This window comes from Oryctolagus cuniculus, chromosome 15 (assembly GCF_051225735.1).
Source record: "Oryctolagus cuniculus isolate XC-2025 breed Fujian yellow rabbit chromosome 15, ASM5122573v1, whole genome shotgun sequence".
NCBI classification, from domain to species: Eukaryota; Metazoa; Chordata; class Mammalia; order Lagomorpha; family Leporidae; genus Oryctolagus; species Oryctolagus cuniculus.
In genome coordinates, this window is record NC_142881.1 from 37,788,326 (window position 1) to 37,806,552 (window position 18,227).

At 49.5% G+C, this 18,227-nt stretch overlaps 1 protein-coding gene across 1 annotated transcript; it reads right to left on the reverse strand.

Annotated features, from left to right (window-relative positions):
* Positions 1 to 9,468: 9,468 nt before the first annotated feature.
* On the reverse strand, positions 9,469 to 15,009 carry HHEX (hematopoietically expressed homeobox). Its single transcript, XM_002718509.6, has 4 exons — positions 14,618 to 15,009; positions 12,530 to 12,708; positions 12,292 to 12,342; positions 9,469 to 10,545 (listed from the first exon to the last, which is right to left on the reverse strand). The coding sequence occupies exons 1-4, from the start codon at positions 14,976 to 14,978 to the stop codon at positions 10,327 to 10,329; spliced, it is 810 nt and encodes a 269-aa protein (XP_002718555.1). The 5' UTR covers positions 14,979 to 15,009; the 3' UTR covers positions 9,469 to 10,326.
* Positions 15,010 to 18,227: the final 3,218 nt, after the last annotated feature.

Sequence of the window (18,227 nt, forward strand, 5' to 3'; positions counted from 1 at the left end):
AAAGGTTGGAAGGGTTGTAATCCACATTATCGTTCACTTAAACACTCAATTAGTTGAATGGAAGTACATATGACTAAGTACATATGACTAAGAACAGCTCTCTAGGGTGAGTCTTCATGGGCTTTGATGAGACCGAGCCTTGATTCAAACTTAAACCTGAGCCTAAGTGTAAGACAAAGCCCAGCAGGGGAACTGAACACCAGAAATCAGTGAAATAAGGGACCTCTCACTCTCCCAAATGCCTCAAATGAATACATGTTGAGATGTGTGAGACTCAGAACAGAAAATTGTAGCATCTCAGTGCGGAGGGCAGCAAAGATGCACTGCAGGCTGTGGGACTTATCAGTAGTTTCACATTATCTGGAGTGTACATGGGGAGCTTCGTGTCATTTAGGTGTTTGCAAAACAAGCTTTAAGTTAAATTAACGGAATTTCAAGAGGATGGTTGCAGAAGCTTCTGGACTTTTAGATGAACTCAGATCCAAGCCCACCTCAATGAGCTTGTAGACATCAAGTTGATAGAGGCCCTTTGTGCTGGGCACCAAATCAATTTAGTTAAGGTTGATGACAACAAGACTCTAGGGGAATGGGAAGGCCTCTCTAAAACTGACCAAGAGGGAAGAACCTATTGGTTGCAACTGTGTTGTGGTTAAGGCCTATAGCAAAGAAGCTCACACCAAGGATGTCATCGAAGAGAACTTCAAATGCAAGAAATGAACAAAAAAGAGGGTAGGTGTTGTGATGCAGTAGGTTAAGCCACTGCTTGGGACACCCACATTCCAAATCAGAGTGCGGGTTGGAGTCCCAGCTACTCCACTTCCCATCCAGCTTCCAGCTAATGTGCCTAGGAGGCAGCAGATGATGGGAAAAGTTCTTGGGTTCCTGCCACCCACATGGGAGACCTGGATAGAGTTCCTGGCTCCTGGCTTCAGCCTGGTGCAGCCTGGGCTTCTGGATGTTGTCTGTTGCAAGCACTTGAGGAGTGGATGGAAGATCTCTCTGTTTCTCCCTCTTTCTCTGTCACTCTGCCTTTAAATTAAAAAAAAAAATAATAATAATCCTAAAAAAAGTTGTATTTAGATTTTTTTTTTAATTTAACTCCTTTTACCAGCTAAGTTACTGATTTTCCTAGCCCTCCAGACACATAGCAGGTTGCAGCAATTTGTTCCTTAGTACCCTGCTGGATGTCCCAAGTCATTCCACTTTCTTTCCTTCTGTGCACTTAGGAGTTTCAAAATAATACGGATCATGTCAGGTGGGTCAGCACTGTGGTGTAGCAGGTAAAGCCACTGCCTGCAGTGCTGGCAACCCATATGGGCACTGGTTCAAGACCTGGCTGCTCCACTTCTGATCCAGCTCTCTGCTATGGCCTGGGAAAGCAGTAGAAGATGGCCCAAATGCTCGGTCCCCTGCTTCTGACTTTGGTTTGGCCCAGCTCTGGCTGTTGCAGCCATTTGGGGAGTGAACCAGCAGATGGAAGACTTCTCTCTCTGCCTCTGCCTCTCTTGTAACTCTGCCTTTCAAGTAAATAAATAGATAAATCTCAAAAAAAAAAAAAAAAGGATCATGCCTCTTGGAAAATAAGTATCTGGTGAGAATATATGACCAGCATTATTGTTTTTTTTTTTTTTTTAAATGTTTGTAGGCCAGCGCCACAGCTCACTAGGCTAATCCTCCACCTGCAGCGCCAGCATTCCGGGTTCTAGTCCCGGTTGGGGCACCGGATTCTGTCCCGATTGCCCCTCTTCCAGTCCAGCCCTCTGCTGTGGCCCGGGAAGGCAGTGGAGGATGGCCCAAGTGCTTGGGCCCTGCACTCGCATGGAGACCAGAAGGAAGCACCTGGCTCCTGGCTTCAGATATGCCCAGCATGCTGGCAGCAGCGGGCCAGCTGCTGTGGCAACCATTTGGGTGGTGAACCAACGGAAAAAAAGGAAGACCTTCCTCTCTCTCTCTCTCTCTTACTGTCTAACTCTGCCTGTCAAAAAAAAAAAAGTTTGTAAATTTTGTGGTGCAGATTTTAATTTAGATGTTTGAAAGTAGCAGGAAAATGCATACTGTGGACTACTGAACAGCAATAGTGTTGAACAAACAACATCACAGTAGCATGGATGAATTTTACCAATAAAAATCTAAAAAAGTGGGAGACAAAAGAGAAAAGTACTGTGTGATTCTATTTTTATAAAGTTTAAGAATCAGCAAATGAATCTGTGCTCTTTGGAATCAGGATAAAGGTGTCCCTTAGGGTAGGAAGGGGACAGTGACCCAGGGGAAGCATTAAGGAAACTGCTGATGTTCCGTCTCATGTACGGATTCCAGTTACACGGTACATTTGTTTCATGAGCTGCACATGTAGATTGGTGAACTTTTGTATATATGCTATACTTTAATAAAAAGCTTCTTAAAAATAAACAAAAATCTACAAGCCCATTTGTTAAAAAGTTCATCTGGGCCGGCGCCGTGGCTCACTAGGCTAATCCTCCGCCTTGCGGCGCCGGTACACCGGGTTCTAGTCCCGGTCGGGGCGCCGGATTCTGTCCCGGTTGCCCCTCTTCCAGGCCAGCTCTCTGCTCTGGCCAGGGAGTGCAGTGGAGGATGGCCCAAGTACTTGGGCCCTGCACCCCATGGGAGACCAGGAGAACCACCTGGCTCCTGCCATCGGATCAGCGCGGTGCGCTGGCTGCAGCCAGTTGGAGGGTGAACCAACGGCAAAGGAAGACCTGTCTCTCTGTCTCTCTCTCACTGTCCACTCTGCCTGTAAAAAAAAAATAATAATAAAATAAAATAAAAAGTTCATCTGTTAAAAACTACATATTTTGTAAACACAACACTTTAGAAAAAGTAAAATATCATGTAAATATAAATATTTTTAGTGCCCTAGGTTCTGAAAAAATGGATAAGCTGTGTAATGGCTAAGATTTATAACCAAACAAGCTTATACAAGAAGTTACTTGTTTACATTTTCTGGTCACTATTCTCACCGTGTTTTTATTACTGACTGAAATAACATCTAAACCAGGTGCAGCTGCTTCAGACAAAGTGGTATTTAGGTGATTTTAAAGACCTAATGAGATCAGGTAATTGCTTGATGAAGCTAAAAATTTTACCTTCAATTAACTACTCAACAACACCACCTATCATCATAACTCTCTCACTGCCTTCCACCTACGCATCATCTAGTCAACACATGGGAGGCAGGTGTCTAAGAAACCACTTCCTCTGGACGTCCACACCTGCACTCTGGGGCCATTTTTCAAAAGATCTATTGAATGAGGCTGGTCTAATTTACAATTAATGGAAAGTCTGCAGTAATGCAGATTCCATTCGCAGCTAAGGAAAGGTAAAGCTTTGAACCAGTGGGTGAAGCCAGCACCCTCTATGTTCTTTGCAATTCATGGAATGCTTCCAGAAAACTTTTAGGAACATATGAGTGGGTGGCTTGCTTCCATTTTCTAAATGGTTGATGCTGATATAAATAGCAGTAATAACAGGCTACCCCAAATGGTGTCATTTTTTCAGTAAACTAGCTGTACATTAAACAAAATTCTTTATTGAAATTGAGAAGTGTGAATTAGAAATTGAATATAATTGCCAAGTGTAAAGGGAACAATGATCAGTATAAACCACAGAAACACTTCCTCTTAAAATTCATATTATTAAAAAAAGTCATGTATTCTGAGGAGCAAGCATTTGGGGTAGTGGTTAAGCTGCCATTTGGAATGCCCACATCCCATATCAGAGTGCCCAGGGTTTGAGTCGCAGCTGTGTTCTCAATTCCATTAGCTTCCTGCTAATACATACCCTAGGAAGCAACAGGTGATGGCCCAAGTACTTGGGTCCCTGCCATCCACATGGGAGACCTGAATTGAGTTCCCATCTCCTGGTTCCAGCCTTGGCTGCTGTGGGTATTTGGGAAGTAAAGCAGCAGATGTGAAATTCCTCTCTTCTTCTCGTTGTCTCTGTTTTTCAAAATAAAATTGGTAAATAAGTAAGTTTTTAAAATTCAAGTCAGTAAAAAGAGGAGAGGAAAATATCTTCTTTTAGCACTTGTTTAACCTTAAACCAAGCTAAACACGTCCTGACCCATGGTGGCCCAAGCCTGGCACACACCCGCCCCAGCACTTGCAGACACTTCGTGCCATGCTGTCTGCTCTGCTCTTGGGTTCATCCAGGGGAGCTGTGTTTCTAGTGGCCGAGGAATAGGAAATGTGATAAGGGTGGAGAGCTAGGAGGGGCAGCGAAATGTTTCTCCTCTCCTGTGGGGAGGACACACGGCTTTCACTTTCATCCCATGGAACAATAGTTATGAAAAGCCCACTGGGTGCTAAACACAATAGTCAACCACTGCTCTGCTGTCCCCTGTATGGTATCTTGTCCCCTCTGGAGTTAATGCTGCATCGGAATTATGCCAAACAGTACATAAAATGAATGAACACAAAACCCAAGCTCTCTCCTTCCAATTACAATTAGACCTGACTTGATGGCTTCTCCAAGGGGCAACAGATCCAAGGAGGAAGTTCTCACAACAACACTGCCCAGTACAGTAATTGAGGTCTTAAGTTGACAGTTTCCTTATCTGGAAAGTGCGGCTGATAACAGTATGGCCCTCACAGGGCTGTCGTGCAGATTACATGCTGTAAAGCATGTGAAGGACTTACAGTATGATAAGTGCTCAGCATACTTCTACATTCATTCATTCATTCTACACGTATGTATTGTGTACCTAGTATGCATCAGGCTGGAATGAACAAAACAGACAGAAATCCTAATATACCAATGAGGACAGACAAATGACAACTCGGTAAAACACTGCATCTGATTATAGCAAGTAAGGAGAAAAAAGTAAATTGTGGGAGGGGGCAGGGTAGAGGGGGTGGCAGTTGTAACCAGGATGGCCAGGAAAGCCAAGTCTGAAGGAGGTGAGGGAGCAGGCCAATGAGATTATCTGGAGAAAGGGAGTTTCAGATGGAGGAGACTACTGGTGCCAAGGAACAGAGCAGCCAGGAGACCCACATGGCCGGAGAATGAGTACATGGGTCCACAATCCCTTCTCCAAAATTCTGAACTCCAAAACCCTCCAGTTGCAATTATTACTGCTTATCTTGGGGGCAATAAAAAATTGAAGAACTGTCCCTAGAGGGACAACATCTCCCTCAAACAGGTTTGTTACCTCCGCTGAAAGTTAACACTGTGAATCTGATGAAGATCTTGGCCCTAACAGTGACATCTAAAGAGTTAAGATTAGTCATGTTCTGTTCTTAATGGGGAAATAAACTGAATAAGGCAGAGGAATTCTGACAGAGAGGAAGGGGAAAGCAGGATAAAAGGAATGACGAAAAAGAAGAAATAAAAGCAGACAGGAAGGACACAATTAAACTACAAAAGAAAAATATAAACAAGGTACAGGCAGGGCTCTTCCTGCACCTATGAATACGGGATGCCCTCACCACTAACTCTTTCCTGTACTTGCTCATCTGGGAAGTTGTCTTTGAATTTTTTTTTTTCAATAACAGCAAATTCTCCTTCCAGATTAAAAATGGGGAGGGGGGTCGGCAGAAAATACCCTCTTCACAAAGGTTTGAAAGTGGGAAGCGGCCTCCTTGGCTTTCCCCTGCAAAATCGCCAGAAACTGGGGGTGACTGTTTTCTCTTTGTCTAGTTCTTTTTAAGTAGCTCCACAGGAAAGGGTCGGGATGCCTCGAAACCCTCGCGGCGACCGCCGGAAGCTCCAAAGTCAAGATCCTCCACAGACAGGAAATGCCTTTGCCTGCTCCAAGGTCTCGTCGCCTCAGCCCTCTCTATTGTCTGCGGAGATTTGTGTACCTCGGACTGATGAGGTTTCCCGCCTGCAGATGCGAATCAAAGAGCTGGTCCCAAAGAGGGCCGTCCTGGGGGCTTTCTAGTTGCCCTGGCGAACACTTGGAGCCCACTGTGTGCCAGTATGGATGGATCCTCCTAGGTGAGCGAGCGCCCACTCGCTAGCAACTGAGGGGCTGAGGTCAGGTTTCCCAGGGTCCCCAACCAGCCTGCTCTTTTTTCACAGCGGTGTGGTTGCCTTTGAGATAGGGTTCCCGACAGCCACATCGGAAGGGATCGCTGCTGACTCGCAGATTCTGGATCTCCGATATTGAGGTGGGCTGGAGGAACGGCCAAGGTGCCTCTCACTGGAATTTAAGAACAGTTCCAAAAAATTTATCAGGCGACAAAATTAGATCAGACACCAACAGAGTGCAGCTGGGATTTCGTAAAACCCAAACGGGATGGAAAGCAAATGTCAGTACAACCTGAGATTCTTTTGCCCACAAGATCTCAAACTCCTAACCATTTACAAGCACCCTGAGTGATTGGTTTACCCTATTCTGTCCCGTGCCATACTTAGGCACATTAATATCTCCAGGCACAGACCTAAAAGATCACTAACTGTTAGATTTTAAAGAAAAGTCATCCTGACTGGAGCAGGAACTTTGGTAAATATGTCCCCAGCAAAATGCATTTCTCCCAAATGAAATTTTCTGGAATTCCTGTCCTATCTCCATTAGCTGAGATGAATATTCATAGTAATAAACCCCTCCCCCACAAAGCTGGCCAAAAATGAAGAAAGAATAGGTACTTTCACTATCAGAGATGGTTTCCTCTTTTCCCACAAGATGTCTTATCAGCTTTCACCCTGAGAAAACCATAAAAAGTAAGAAAAAGAAACCTTATGCAATAGTTCTCTAAATAAAATACTACACAGCAGGCCAGTCATCCCCAAAGTGATGTTGTTTAAAGAGTCAAAGTACATTATCCAACAAAATCAATATCCTATTAAGTTAAAAAGGGCCCTGAATATCAAAGACCAACGAACTGAATCACTTAGAGTGTAAGTACATGACCCAGGGGATTAATCACACACTGTCATGGTGAAATTAGGGCAATTCTTCCAATCATTAACGTTTTGCTTACAAAAATGTGCTTTTCTGTTTGTCTTCCTGCTAAATGATAACCGTTTTCAAGTTGAATCTCCTGATAAAAAGAGTTAAAAACAAAACAGGAGTTGTGCTGTAAAGGTCATACATGCTGCTTCAACATGAAGTAGCCACAAGACAAACAAATGAAAAATGCTTGGATTGTAGGAAGAATTTGTAAATATTCGTTGGCAATCTGCAATGGGGCACTTTACAAAAGTCCATGCCAACCAGTCCTGAGAATACTGTATCTCCTCCAGTCCATATGTCCTTGATTCTTAAGGACATATTTAGACTCGGAATATGAGTGATTGGGAGAGAAGATTCACTTCTGGTTGGAAAACAGCCTGCTTTCAGGGAGTCACCAACTTTAGAATGTGATTTCATTCCTCAGATTTTCTAATGTGGATCGATATGTAAACTGGTATTTTTCTGCCTAATAGTCATCATACAGTTACTTCCAAGAATAAATATTTAACCAGAGGTTATCTCCAGAAACAACACACACACACACACACACACACACACAATTTCAGGATCACTTTCATTCAAAAGGAGGTCCACAAGCACCCCAATTCTCCAGAAATCTGATAGTTCCATTGTCAGACAAGATTATGACCCTTGAAGCTTTGATGTACCTGTTGGCAGGGTCTGGGGGTGGAAGCCTGCATCTGATGCGAAGGGAAACTCACCCCATGGATGGCAGCTTTGAGCCCCAACCTTGAGGAGCCACAGGAAACAGGGGAAGTAGCCAAGGAAAGCAGCTCAACAGCTGGCAATTGGGGAACTGGAGGGGGGTCCTGGAGAGCCCCCAGACCACCTTCCCTCTTACAGATGAGTGTACTGAGGCCAAGAACTACAAGTCTAACTTAAACCTTCAAGTTTCCACATCGACTGATACTTTTTTAAAAAGATTTAATTTATTTAAGTCAGAGTTATACAGAGAGAAGGAGAGGCAGAGACAAAGAGAGAGGTCTTCCATCTGCTGGTTCAGTCCTCAATTGGCTGCAATGGCCTGGCCAGAGCTGCGCTGATCCCAAGCCAGGGGCCAGGAGCATCTTCCGGGTCTCCCAGGTGGGTGCAGGGGCCCAAGGACTTGGGCCATCTTGTACTGCTTTCCCAGGCCATAGCAGAGAGCTGGATTGGAAGAGGACCAGCCAGGACCTGAACCTGTGCCATATGGGATGCTGGCAATGCAGGTGGCAACTTTAATTCCTACTCCACAGCGCTGGCCCCTATACCTCTATCTTAAAGACCAGTACTAATTGTCTCAGAAATCTAAACTCACCTGCACTTCTTCGGACCTTGTGGAAATCGAAGAGGAGGATGGGACAGTCCCCTAAGAGCAATGACTTTTTCACTATTTTCACCTGAGTGTCCATGTCTGGAAAACCCCAGCCCCGGTAAGGGTCATTTCCTGTGAAGGCCATCGGCCGGGTATTCCCAGCTCCTCAGCTAGAGGGGTCCATGGAGGTCAAGGCCAGACAGAGAGAGATTTCCTGGCCTGTCCCAAGCATGGGTCTTTGTCATCGTTTTCCTGGAACTTCAGGGACCTGAGAGTTCATCTAAGCAGGCACCTGGATGTTGGCTAGCAATATCCAGCTGTCTGAACCCACAGCCCACACCCACCTCACCTCAGCACTTTCTCTCCCTCACAGCCCCTTTCCTCAATTCTGCATAAAGCTTCCCGCTTCCCTCTGTGCCCTCTCCCTCCCTCCCAGTCCCCACCACCCAGCTCCAGGGGCTGGCAGGAGTTCCCGGGAGGGAAGCTTGGGGCGCTGGGGTGAGGGAGGAATTCTGGTCCCACTTGTTGCTTGCGCACTTCGGAGCGCCTAAAAGCAGCGGTTCTCCAACCCAGCAGTCCCTGGCCCAGCAGCTCTCGCATCGCTTGCGCGTTCCTTAGAAACACAAACTCCCCTTCCCACCCCACTGATCAAGGCACGACTCCAAAGACTGAGCAGCCCAGGCATTTCAACCAAGCCGTGCTGGTGATCTTGCTGCTCCTTGGGTGCGAGAACCAGTCTTGGCGCAGATCACCTGCCCGCGGTTCCCCAGCTCCAGATGCGGATCCCTACCCCCGCCCCAGCCCCAGCCTGGCCCTCCGAGCCGGGTCTGGAGCAGCTGCCGCCGCCGAGGGATGACGCAGTGTTGATTCACGCTGGTCAAGGACGGCGGCCCGGGCCAGGTCAGCGACAGAGGTGAATCGATGGGGCCCGGATGGCTGGCGGAGCTGGCCGCTGTGGCGCTTCCCACCACCCGGCGCGCCCAGGGCTCGAACCTGTCCGGGTCAGGGTCTGCGCACAGGAGCCGCACCCACACCCTCGATCCCCCACCCAGGTAAACAGTCCCCTAACAAACACCCAAGGGAGGCCCAAACCTACGATCCAGGGGCCCACTGCCGGCCGCAGCCCAAATCCACTCTCACGGGAGCAAGGGCCCTGCCCTAACCCAGGGCCCCAGAAGGCGCTGCAAAAACAGGTTCCTGTGTTTTGTCCATCAAAGAACGAGAGGAGACGAGCAAAGAGGTCAGTAGTCCCGTGGACGGATTTATTTTGTAGACGTTACTCATTAAAAAAAAACAAACACAAACACACCATTTGGGCCATTTTTTTTACAGGAAACAGATCTATATATACATGTTATAAACAATGTTTGATACAAAACACAGTATCTACAATCTACTTACATTTAATAAGCCTGCGATGAATTCTGTCTCCAAGGAGTCAGTTTCTCTGCCTGTGTTGGACTGTACTACCCCTTAACACCTTGGTCAAACAGGTAGTAAGTGACAGTGCACAACAAGCATTTAAGTCTTACATGACAGAAAGGACACACAGCCCCCAGACACAAGCTCTTGAAATGTTTTGGATTTAAGGTATCGGGATATGACCGTCATATAGAAGTAAAGAATGTTCCCTTTGAACACCAAGGGGCCCAGACCCAAAGTACACTCTGGATTTGGGGTTGGTTCTGCTCTGCTTTCCCACGCAGTAGGATGTACAGACAGGTCATGGAAAAGTCGTTCAAGCAGACCCTATGAAAACCTTGACGTTATAACTTAAAATGTCCACAGAAACCTTCAAATATTGCTGTTTATAAATACCAATAACAATTTACTGTTTTAAAGGGGGGTGGTGATGGTGGTGAATTTAATCACTGAAAAGTCACCTTACCCAAACAACCTACATGAACCATCTGTTAAGTCAAAATGCAGGCTTCAACGTAGGTTTGTTCATTAACCAGTGCAACAAATATTTTCGGTTTCCAGAATACCAGAAAATTGATTCCCTTTCTTATAAAGTTTTCCAGTTCTTCTACGAAGACTTTCTGTTGCAAAACGTTATTCCCAAGTCCAGTTTTCTGTGCGCCAGTGCCAGTGGTAATCATCCAGCATTAAAGTAGCCTTTATCGCCCTCGATGTCCACTTCCTGATCAGAATCCTCTGAGATCTCTGATTCAAGGTCTTCCTGGGAGGCAGGGGACTGTGAGCACTGGGAGCTATCCAAAGAAGCACCTTTGTGCTGGTCACCGGGCAAGTCTGGCCGCTGCTCACAGGGACTGTCCACATTTTCCTGTTCTTTTTTGCCGCTTTGAGGGTTTTCCTGAAGAAAGCGAATGAAAATGGACATGGGTAGGATCGTGAAACAGGGAGAAGGAAAAGGCATAAATCGAATCGTCTTTCCAGGGTGTACCATCCATTTAGTTTTTTATTTACCAAGTGTGGCCAGCAATACTCTTAATTCATAACACACATACTTATGCAACTTTCTCACTTTGGAAGAAGTAAACAGTTTCTGTCACATCAGAGAAAGATCATCCTCTTGCCAGATAAGTACCAGCCACAAAGCTCAATGTCAATGTACTATGCCAACTGAACACTTTACACCAGCCCAGATGTGTGGTTCTTAAGTTTAAGGGGGCAAAGACATGAGACCATCACTGCAGATGGGAGCTACCTTCATTCTTCACGTTTTTAAACCTTGTCAATGAATGTGACCTCTGAGACATTTTAAAAATAAGAATGTTAAATTTAGTGAGTTAAGAAGGAAGGTCAAAATTACTAGCTTGAACCCCTTCGCAATTCATCTCTTGGAGTACATTTATAAGCATCTGCGCACCACAAGTTACAAAGCCATGGCAAAGAAGCAAGAAGGGAGACTTCCTACAGTTTGCTTCAACTCTGGGGCAATTTCCTACGAATATTCCCATGTTCCAATACTTTTTTAAAAGCTCCAGTAAGCTAAAGGCTTTGACCAAGAAGTAAATAAATCTGATCATTTCGAATCCCGTGCTTGTCTACAGCGAACACTGGACTCTACACAGAAGCATTATGGTATTCTGCTAAGATTAAAAAAAATGATTGTAGAGTAATAAGCTCACCATACACAAACTATGTAACAAACAGACAATCGCAGGGAGATCTGCAAACATTTAAATCATGTGAGAGTACTGGAATTATGGGAATTTTATTTTTGGTTTCAAAATTATCTTTAATACAACACCTTGTCTGGAATGAAAAAGTAAGAGCAAGAATATTTTAAAATCCACATTGCTAAAACTTTGTGTTTTTGTTTCAAAATCTTTTATATACTCGAAATTGTATATGCACTGGCAAAGCGAACAGTGTAGCAATTTTCCTGTAATTTCGGAAACCCATCCAAATTAGGACATCAAAAATGAATCTTTAGCTTTAAGCCAATAGAGCTTCTTTAGAAACTCAACCTTTAGTTTTTATCACATATTGCGAAACAAGGTCATTGGAAGAAAGACTGCAAGAAAGTCTAAGCCACTTTGCAAATAGGCTTGAATATTTTCTTACATGTTTTATAATCGTTTTAAGAGCTGGCATTAGGTGGAAAATAATTTTAAACTCTTTGATATTTAATTCTTGTTTTAAAAAAAAAAACAATGCAAACAAGACTTAAAGGTGTTTGTTTCCTTATATTTACCCTTGAGTTCTGTCTGGTTTTATTATGGCTGTGTAAATAAAAGAAACAATTTTCTCCCGAAGATAACTGCTTAAGTCATTTACTGTCAATTACTTTATCTTTCCTGCGTTAATTAGATAAACAACATATGGGGTTTATAAAACAATTAGCCGGGAGTTTTACTAGCCAGTGTGTGAAAACCCAAGCATAATTGATATAGGAACTGCATTAGGCGCTTTTAGCATTACTGCCACCTGAGCAACTCATCCTGCATTTCGGCAGGAGTATTTGCCTTTTTAATCAAGGTGGAGAGGTTAAATAGTCTCTCAAATGACTTTTGCATACAGCCCATAACAGGCCCCGCAAAGAGATAACATGATAAAAATATTTATTTCCATAGAAACGGAACCACGTCGATACCTGTTTTAGTCTTCTCCATTTAGCGCGTCGATTCTGAAACCAGGTTTTGACCTACAGGAAGGAAAGAAAGCAAACTTGCCAGGAGCTCGGGATCCAGAGATCGAGCGAGCGGGCGCTGGGAGGCGGGAAGACGCGGCCGGGGGCGACGAAGCCGGCCAGCCCTCCAGGGGCGCACGGGCCCCGTGGCCCCCAGCGTCTCCCGCGCGGACCACCCCGGCAGGAGGCCGGGCGCGCTCACCTGCCTCTCGCTGAGCTGCAGCATCTTGGCCAGCCGCTTCCTCTCGGGCGGGGAGAGGTACTTCTGGGTCTCGAACTTCTTCTCCAGCTCAATGGTCTGGTCGTTGGAGAACCTCACCTGGCCGCCTTTCCTCTTATGCAGAGGCCTCTGCAGGAAGGGGCTCCAGAGCAAGGGTTTGCCTGCGGAAGGCGGGAGCGGAGGTCAGCGCGGTCCATCCGCTCCAGGCCTGCTCACGGGGTGACAAAGGCGGCGAGGGGGGCTCCGGGGGCCACCCAGACACGTCCACTGGGCAGCACTACTCTCCCCCCCTCCCCGCGCAGCTGGACACAAACGCACATATCTCTGGGCTTAATAGACCTGGGCCTTATTTCACCAAGAACTGCTACGCAACTGTTTCCACCGCCAAGTCCTCTCCCTGAGTGACCCGCATTCCCAAACCCTCGGGGTAGGGAGTGGAACGCGGGGGTGTGCGTTTGGGGGCGGAGCGGGGCTGCTTCACTACCCCAGTGCAGGCTGTGCGTGCGGGCAGCGACCGGCGCGGGTGCCCCGTTAGGCCGCGCGATGAGCCTCCAATCCGGACCGGAGCGCGCCGCGGTAGCCTCTGATTTCACACTCGGCCGGCGGAGGCGGCCAGTTAAAGCCACGCCGTGGGCTATGGCAACATTTCCGTCAATGTGTTTCCTGTTGGTCTATCTCGAAAAACCCTCCGCTTCCTCCTGCGCAGTCCCAGCAGTAACCCAAGGAAACCCGGAGAGCGCTCGGCGACAACGTTCGCCACAGACCGGCCAGGCCGAGGGTCCCACTCGCGCCGGGCCCCACGGGAGAGTAGTCACGCCATGGGGCCGCGGCACCAAACCCTCGAGGCTGGAATAAGAAACACGACCCAAGTTTGCAAAGGAACTCAGACACTACCCCTCCATCTCGCCAAAGGTGCGCGCCGAGTTCAACGACATCAAGTCCATAATGAATTAAAATGCTAATGGCCTCCAGGGTCCCTACTGAAGCTGCCAACAGCAGAGTAGATTGAAAACCCTGGTGGCCCCAGCCGCGCCGCCCAGCTTCCTTATTTGCCCCAGGGCTTCAGACCCCAGAGGCGCCAAGGGCCACCCAGGGAGCGAATCACGGGTGGCTTAATTCTAAGCCGGCGCGCTTAGGGGACAAGCCCCGCAAATTCGGTGCGCCCCAAGTATCGGCCGGCGCCGGGATGGAGGGGGTCTGCAGTTTCCCACTGCCAAAGGGGGTGTCCGTCCGTCCCTCCGTCGGTGCCTCTGCAGGCCTGCGCCTAAACGCTTTGAAAGCTGGTATTGTTTTTTCGAGATTTTGCTTGCGTCAGGCTTCAGACTGGTGCAAAACAGCCTCGAGAAGAAGAAGAAAAAAAAAAAGGAAGCAACTGGTTATTTTAGCTGCCATACAGTCACATCCCACACAGAGGAAATGAACAATATCAGAAAAACGGATCCCGGCTATCAGAAGTCGAGTGTTTCCTGAATTTGTCTGTATTGAGGATGTCGATAAAATAATCAGCAGCGTGCACTACTCCGGGGGAAGGGTCTGCTTCATGCAGCCAGGAAAACACTTAACAGCTTCTGAAACCAGATTTACTCCTATCGAGAACTCAAGATTTCCTGTATGAACGGAAAGGGTCAGGCTCTTTCACTGCACAAGCTTGTTGAACCCAGGCCAGCCCGGTAACCACCCGGGGCCCAGCAGCTCGCGCTCTCTGCCCCGCAGGAGCCGGCCCGCGCCGCCCCGACACCCGCTGCCTTCGTCCCTCCGGCGCAAAGGCCCCCACCCCGGGCGACACGCGCGGCCCACGGCGGCTCTCCCCCTGGCCCGCGCATCCCGACGCCTGCAAGGTGCAGGAAAACCAATCTGAGTCACCGTGCGGTCAGCCCAGGCCCGCGCTTCGAGTCCCCCCCGCCCCCCCCCCGCGCGCCCGAAAGTTGCTTTTCAGTCGCTTTCGCCACAACTTTCTATTGCTTTCCCCCGCGCCGCCCCCGCCGCCTCCCGGGCGCTGCCACCTGCCGGGTGGCGCCTCTCTAACCGTCGCCGGGGGGCTCGGCCCCACCGTGACCCCGGCCGCCTTACCTAAGGGGTCGTGGCGGAGCAAGGCGTGCGTGTAGTCGTTCACCGTCCGCGGGAAGGGGTACAGAGGGCCCCCGAAGCCGCTGGGGCCGTAGGCGGCGGCCAGCGCGGCGGCGGAGTGGTGGGAGAAGGCGGGGTGGATCGGCGTGGGCTCGTATACCGGGGTCCGGTAGGAGGACACGAGGCTGGTGAAGGACGAGTTGGGGGACGGCAGCGTGGGGGTGGGCGTGGGCGCGGCGGGCGCCCGGCCCAGGATGTCCTCGATGTAGAAGGGCGTCGGGTGCGCGGGCTGCAACAGAGGCGTGGGCGCGTACAGGGGCACCCCCGCCGCCGCCGCCGCGGGCCCGGGGTGCGGGTACTGCATGGCTCCGTACGCTGCGGCCCCTCCGAGAGCTGCCGGCCCGCGCCGCGGCGCTACATTTATCCGCGCTCCGCGCTCCCGGCGATAGGCTCCGCCGGCCGCGGGGTGGGGCCGCGCTCGCTGGCCCCTTCCTGCCGCCGGGCTCTGCGGCCAATGGCGCGGGGCCCCCAGAGCCGCCTCCCGCCCCCACCCCCGGCCCGCCCCCCGCCGGCCGAGCTCTCCGCCCCCCCACTACCGTCCCGGACCCGCTAGCTCCCTGGCTCCAGAGACCCTGAGCCGGGGCGCCCCGCCGCCGTCCCCATCCCGGCTCGGGGCTGCAGACACCTCGGGGCCAGGGACGCCTTCGAGGGCAGCCCAGAGGCGCGGCCGTCGCTAGAGGCGCGTGGAAAGTAGCCGCTTGGAGCGCAGGCCTGGCCCGGAGGCACTTCTGCCGAAACTCGGGGCGGGTGGGGGAAAGGAGGACAGTCCAGACACGAGCCCGGCCCCTGACCCCGGGAGAGATGCGGCGGGAGTCGGGGGCGCCGAAGCGCTGGCGGAGGAACGCTCCGCTGCCCGTGCGCCCCTCCCTTTCCGAGGCACGGCGGCGCTGGCTGTGGTCGCTGGCAGCAGGAGAGCGCCCTGGGTTCCCGGCGCTGCTTCAGAGAGCCCCGGCCCTGAGCTGCGTACCCCGCGGAGCCCGCACCACTGGACTTAAGGTGCTCCGGGCCGTGGGCCGCTCCAGCCCGTTTCACTTGCGGGGCTCGGTCTCAGCCGCCTCCCTCCATGGGATGCTAGCAGAAAGCTGCTCTGGACAAGACTCCAGGGGGAGCCCGGGGCCACGGCGTCGGGCAGAAGCTGTGCAGTCTTCTTGGATCCCATGGAGGGGGGCTGTCCCCTGTCCGTTCTCCGCCTGCCCTGGGGGTCACAGCTGCGCGCAGCCGGGCTTCCCCGTTCTGCATGTGTTTCCTATTGACGCGGTGGCGCTGGCCCGCGTGGCCCCGGCTCTGTTCGACTCCACTCGCCTCCGGGGCGAGGGGGCATTTTATTGATTGACGCCCTCCTGCGGTCGTCACACCTCGCGGTGAGCTGTTTCTGCTGAGGTCCTCCATTAGTCGTGGAAATGGAAAGACTTCCCAGCTTCTGCTATTGCGCAGAGTATAACGTCTACGCCTTGGCACTTTTTCCAGCTGCAGCCGGGCCGGGGTGGGAAGAGGAGGGGCCCGGGAGCCGGATGGACTGGGTTCGAATTTCATTGCACACGTTTTTGTTGCGCGGCTACTGTGGGCCGGCAGTGGACGGGTCACGCGCGGCCTCTGCCCTCGGGAGACGGGAGGCAGATCCAACGCGGTGACCTGTAGGCGTTTGGGAGGAGACGTCCCTAATTACCTTAAACCTGGTTGCGGGGGCGGGGGGGGGGGCGGGAGGAAGTCGTTAAGGGAGGGAACGGCTTCCCAAGAACAGGATGCTTGAGAGGAGCAGGTGTCACCAAGCCCGAGGGGGACGGGGACCAACACTCCCAGCCCAGCGTCTAGCGTCTAGTGTTCGGTAAATGAAGCTTCGGTGGAGCCATCACCTTCGGCCTTTTTCTCCTGGAACATTTGAAACTTGGCCTGAAGATGCCTGATCTTTTTGAGCTGGGGTCATAAGTATCTTTAGGCATCTGACTAGAGCAACAAGTGCAGACCCAGCGAGTGTAGTGTGCTCTCATTCCGGCTCAAACCTTGGGGGCTAGGTGAGAGAAAGGGAGAGAAGAGAGGGGGAAGGGGAGATTGCTCTTTTTTTACATAAATTATTTCTGGAAGAATAACGAACTAGTGACCTAGTGACGACTTTAGCTATCCCGGAAGAGAAAGGTAGGGTTGGAGGGCAAATGCCCACCTTTTGAGTGTTTGAAGAGTTGACCCATGCAAAAGTATGAAGTGAGCTCGGTAGGTGCCAGAAACTATGACAGGAAGACAGAACTGCCTTGAAGGGGCGTCCATTAACCAAAACCGGGTGATGTAAGCCGCAAAAGTAAATTATGGCAGTGGACATTTGGCCTAGCGTTTGAGATGCCCACACCCCATATCCCAGTTCCTGGATCCGAGTCTGCAGCTCCAGTCCCCATTCCGGCTTCTTGCCAATGCACACCCTGGGAGGCAGTAAGTGATCGCTCAAGTAGTTAGGTGCTATCACCCGTGCGGGAGACCCAGATTGAGTTCTGTGCTCCTGGCTTCACAGGCATCTGGGAAGGGAACCAGGAGATGGAAGTGAACGCTCTCTCTCTCCTCTTTCTCCCTCTCAAATAAATAAATAAAAATTTTATTTTTTAAATTTGAAAAGCCAAGTTACAGCGGGAGAGACACAGAGATCTTCTATCTGCTGGCTTACTCCTCAAAATGGCCGCAACAACCATGGTTTGGGCCGTGCCAAAGCCAGGACCAAGAGACCCATCCAGGCCTCCCGAAGGGTGGCAGGGGCCCAAGGACTCAGATCATCTTCAGCTGCTTTCTCCAGGCAAGTTAGCAGGGAGCTGGATGGGAAAGTGGAGTAGCTGGGACTCCAAACAGCACTCATATGGGAGGCCAGTGTTGCAGGCGGCAGCTTAACCCTCTGCACCACAACTCTAGCCCCAATAAGTGAAAATTTTAAAAATACATGATTGAATATAACAACTTGTAAGTCCACAGTGATATTCAAAGAGAGGGAGAAAGGGATGGTGGATGGGAAATCTGCAGCGATGCCAGCTGACAGAAGTATTCATTAAAACTCAAAAACGGCCTTATTCACCCAAGAAGGGCCAGCATTGCACATCACAACCATCACATGAAATGCAGATGAGAATTTTCACAGAATCTCAGAGGATTGTCCCAAATGTTTGATTCTGGAGTTTTAAGAAAACTGTAAGTGACATTTTGGTGGAGAAAACTATGAACTGCATGTTTTATGTTTGGTATTCTGAGTTATATAAAAAAGTCCTAATTCTTGGGAGATGCAAATTAAAATATTTAGGAGTGATGGGTAACAGTATTTGCAACTTACTTTCAAGTAGCTCACTACACATACACGTAAACACACATGTAACATACACATGTAAAATGCACACATCTGTATAAATATACATATGTGTATATATACAGAGAGATACAAGGGATGTTCAAAAAGTTTACAGAAATGAATATTTGAAAAATGCATGGATTTCAGAAGTTTTTGTACACAGACAACTTTTAATTCCATTTTCCACGAACTTTTTGAAGTACCCTCATAGAGCAAATGTAAAAAAATTACTGGTGA

Bases quoted from the DNA above. Each gene is read 5' to 3' on its own strand.
- HHEX (XM_002718509.6), bottom strand. From the start codon at position 14,978: ATGCAGTACCCGCACCCCGGGCCCGCGGCGGCGGCGGCGGGGGTGCCC. The intron at 12,343-12,529 runs GTGAGCGCGCCC...TCCTTCCTGTAG, and splicing joins TGCAGCTCAGCGAGAGGCAG to GTCAAAACCTGGTTTCAGAA. The intron at 10,546-12,291 runs GTATCGACGTGG...CGCTTTCTTCAG, and splicing joins AATGGAGAAGACTAAAACAG to GAAAACCCTCAAAGCGGCAA.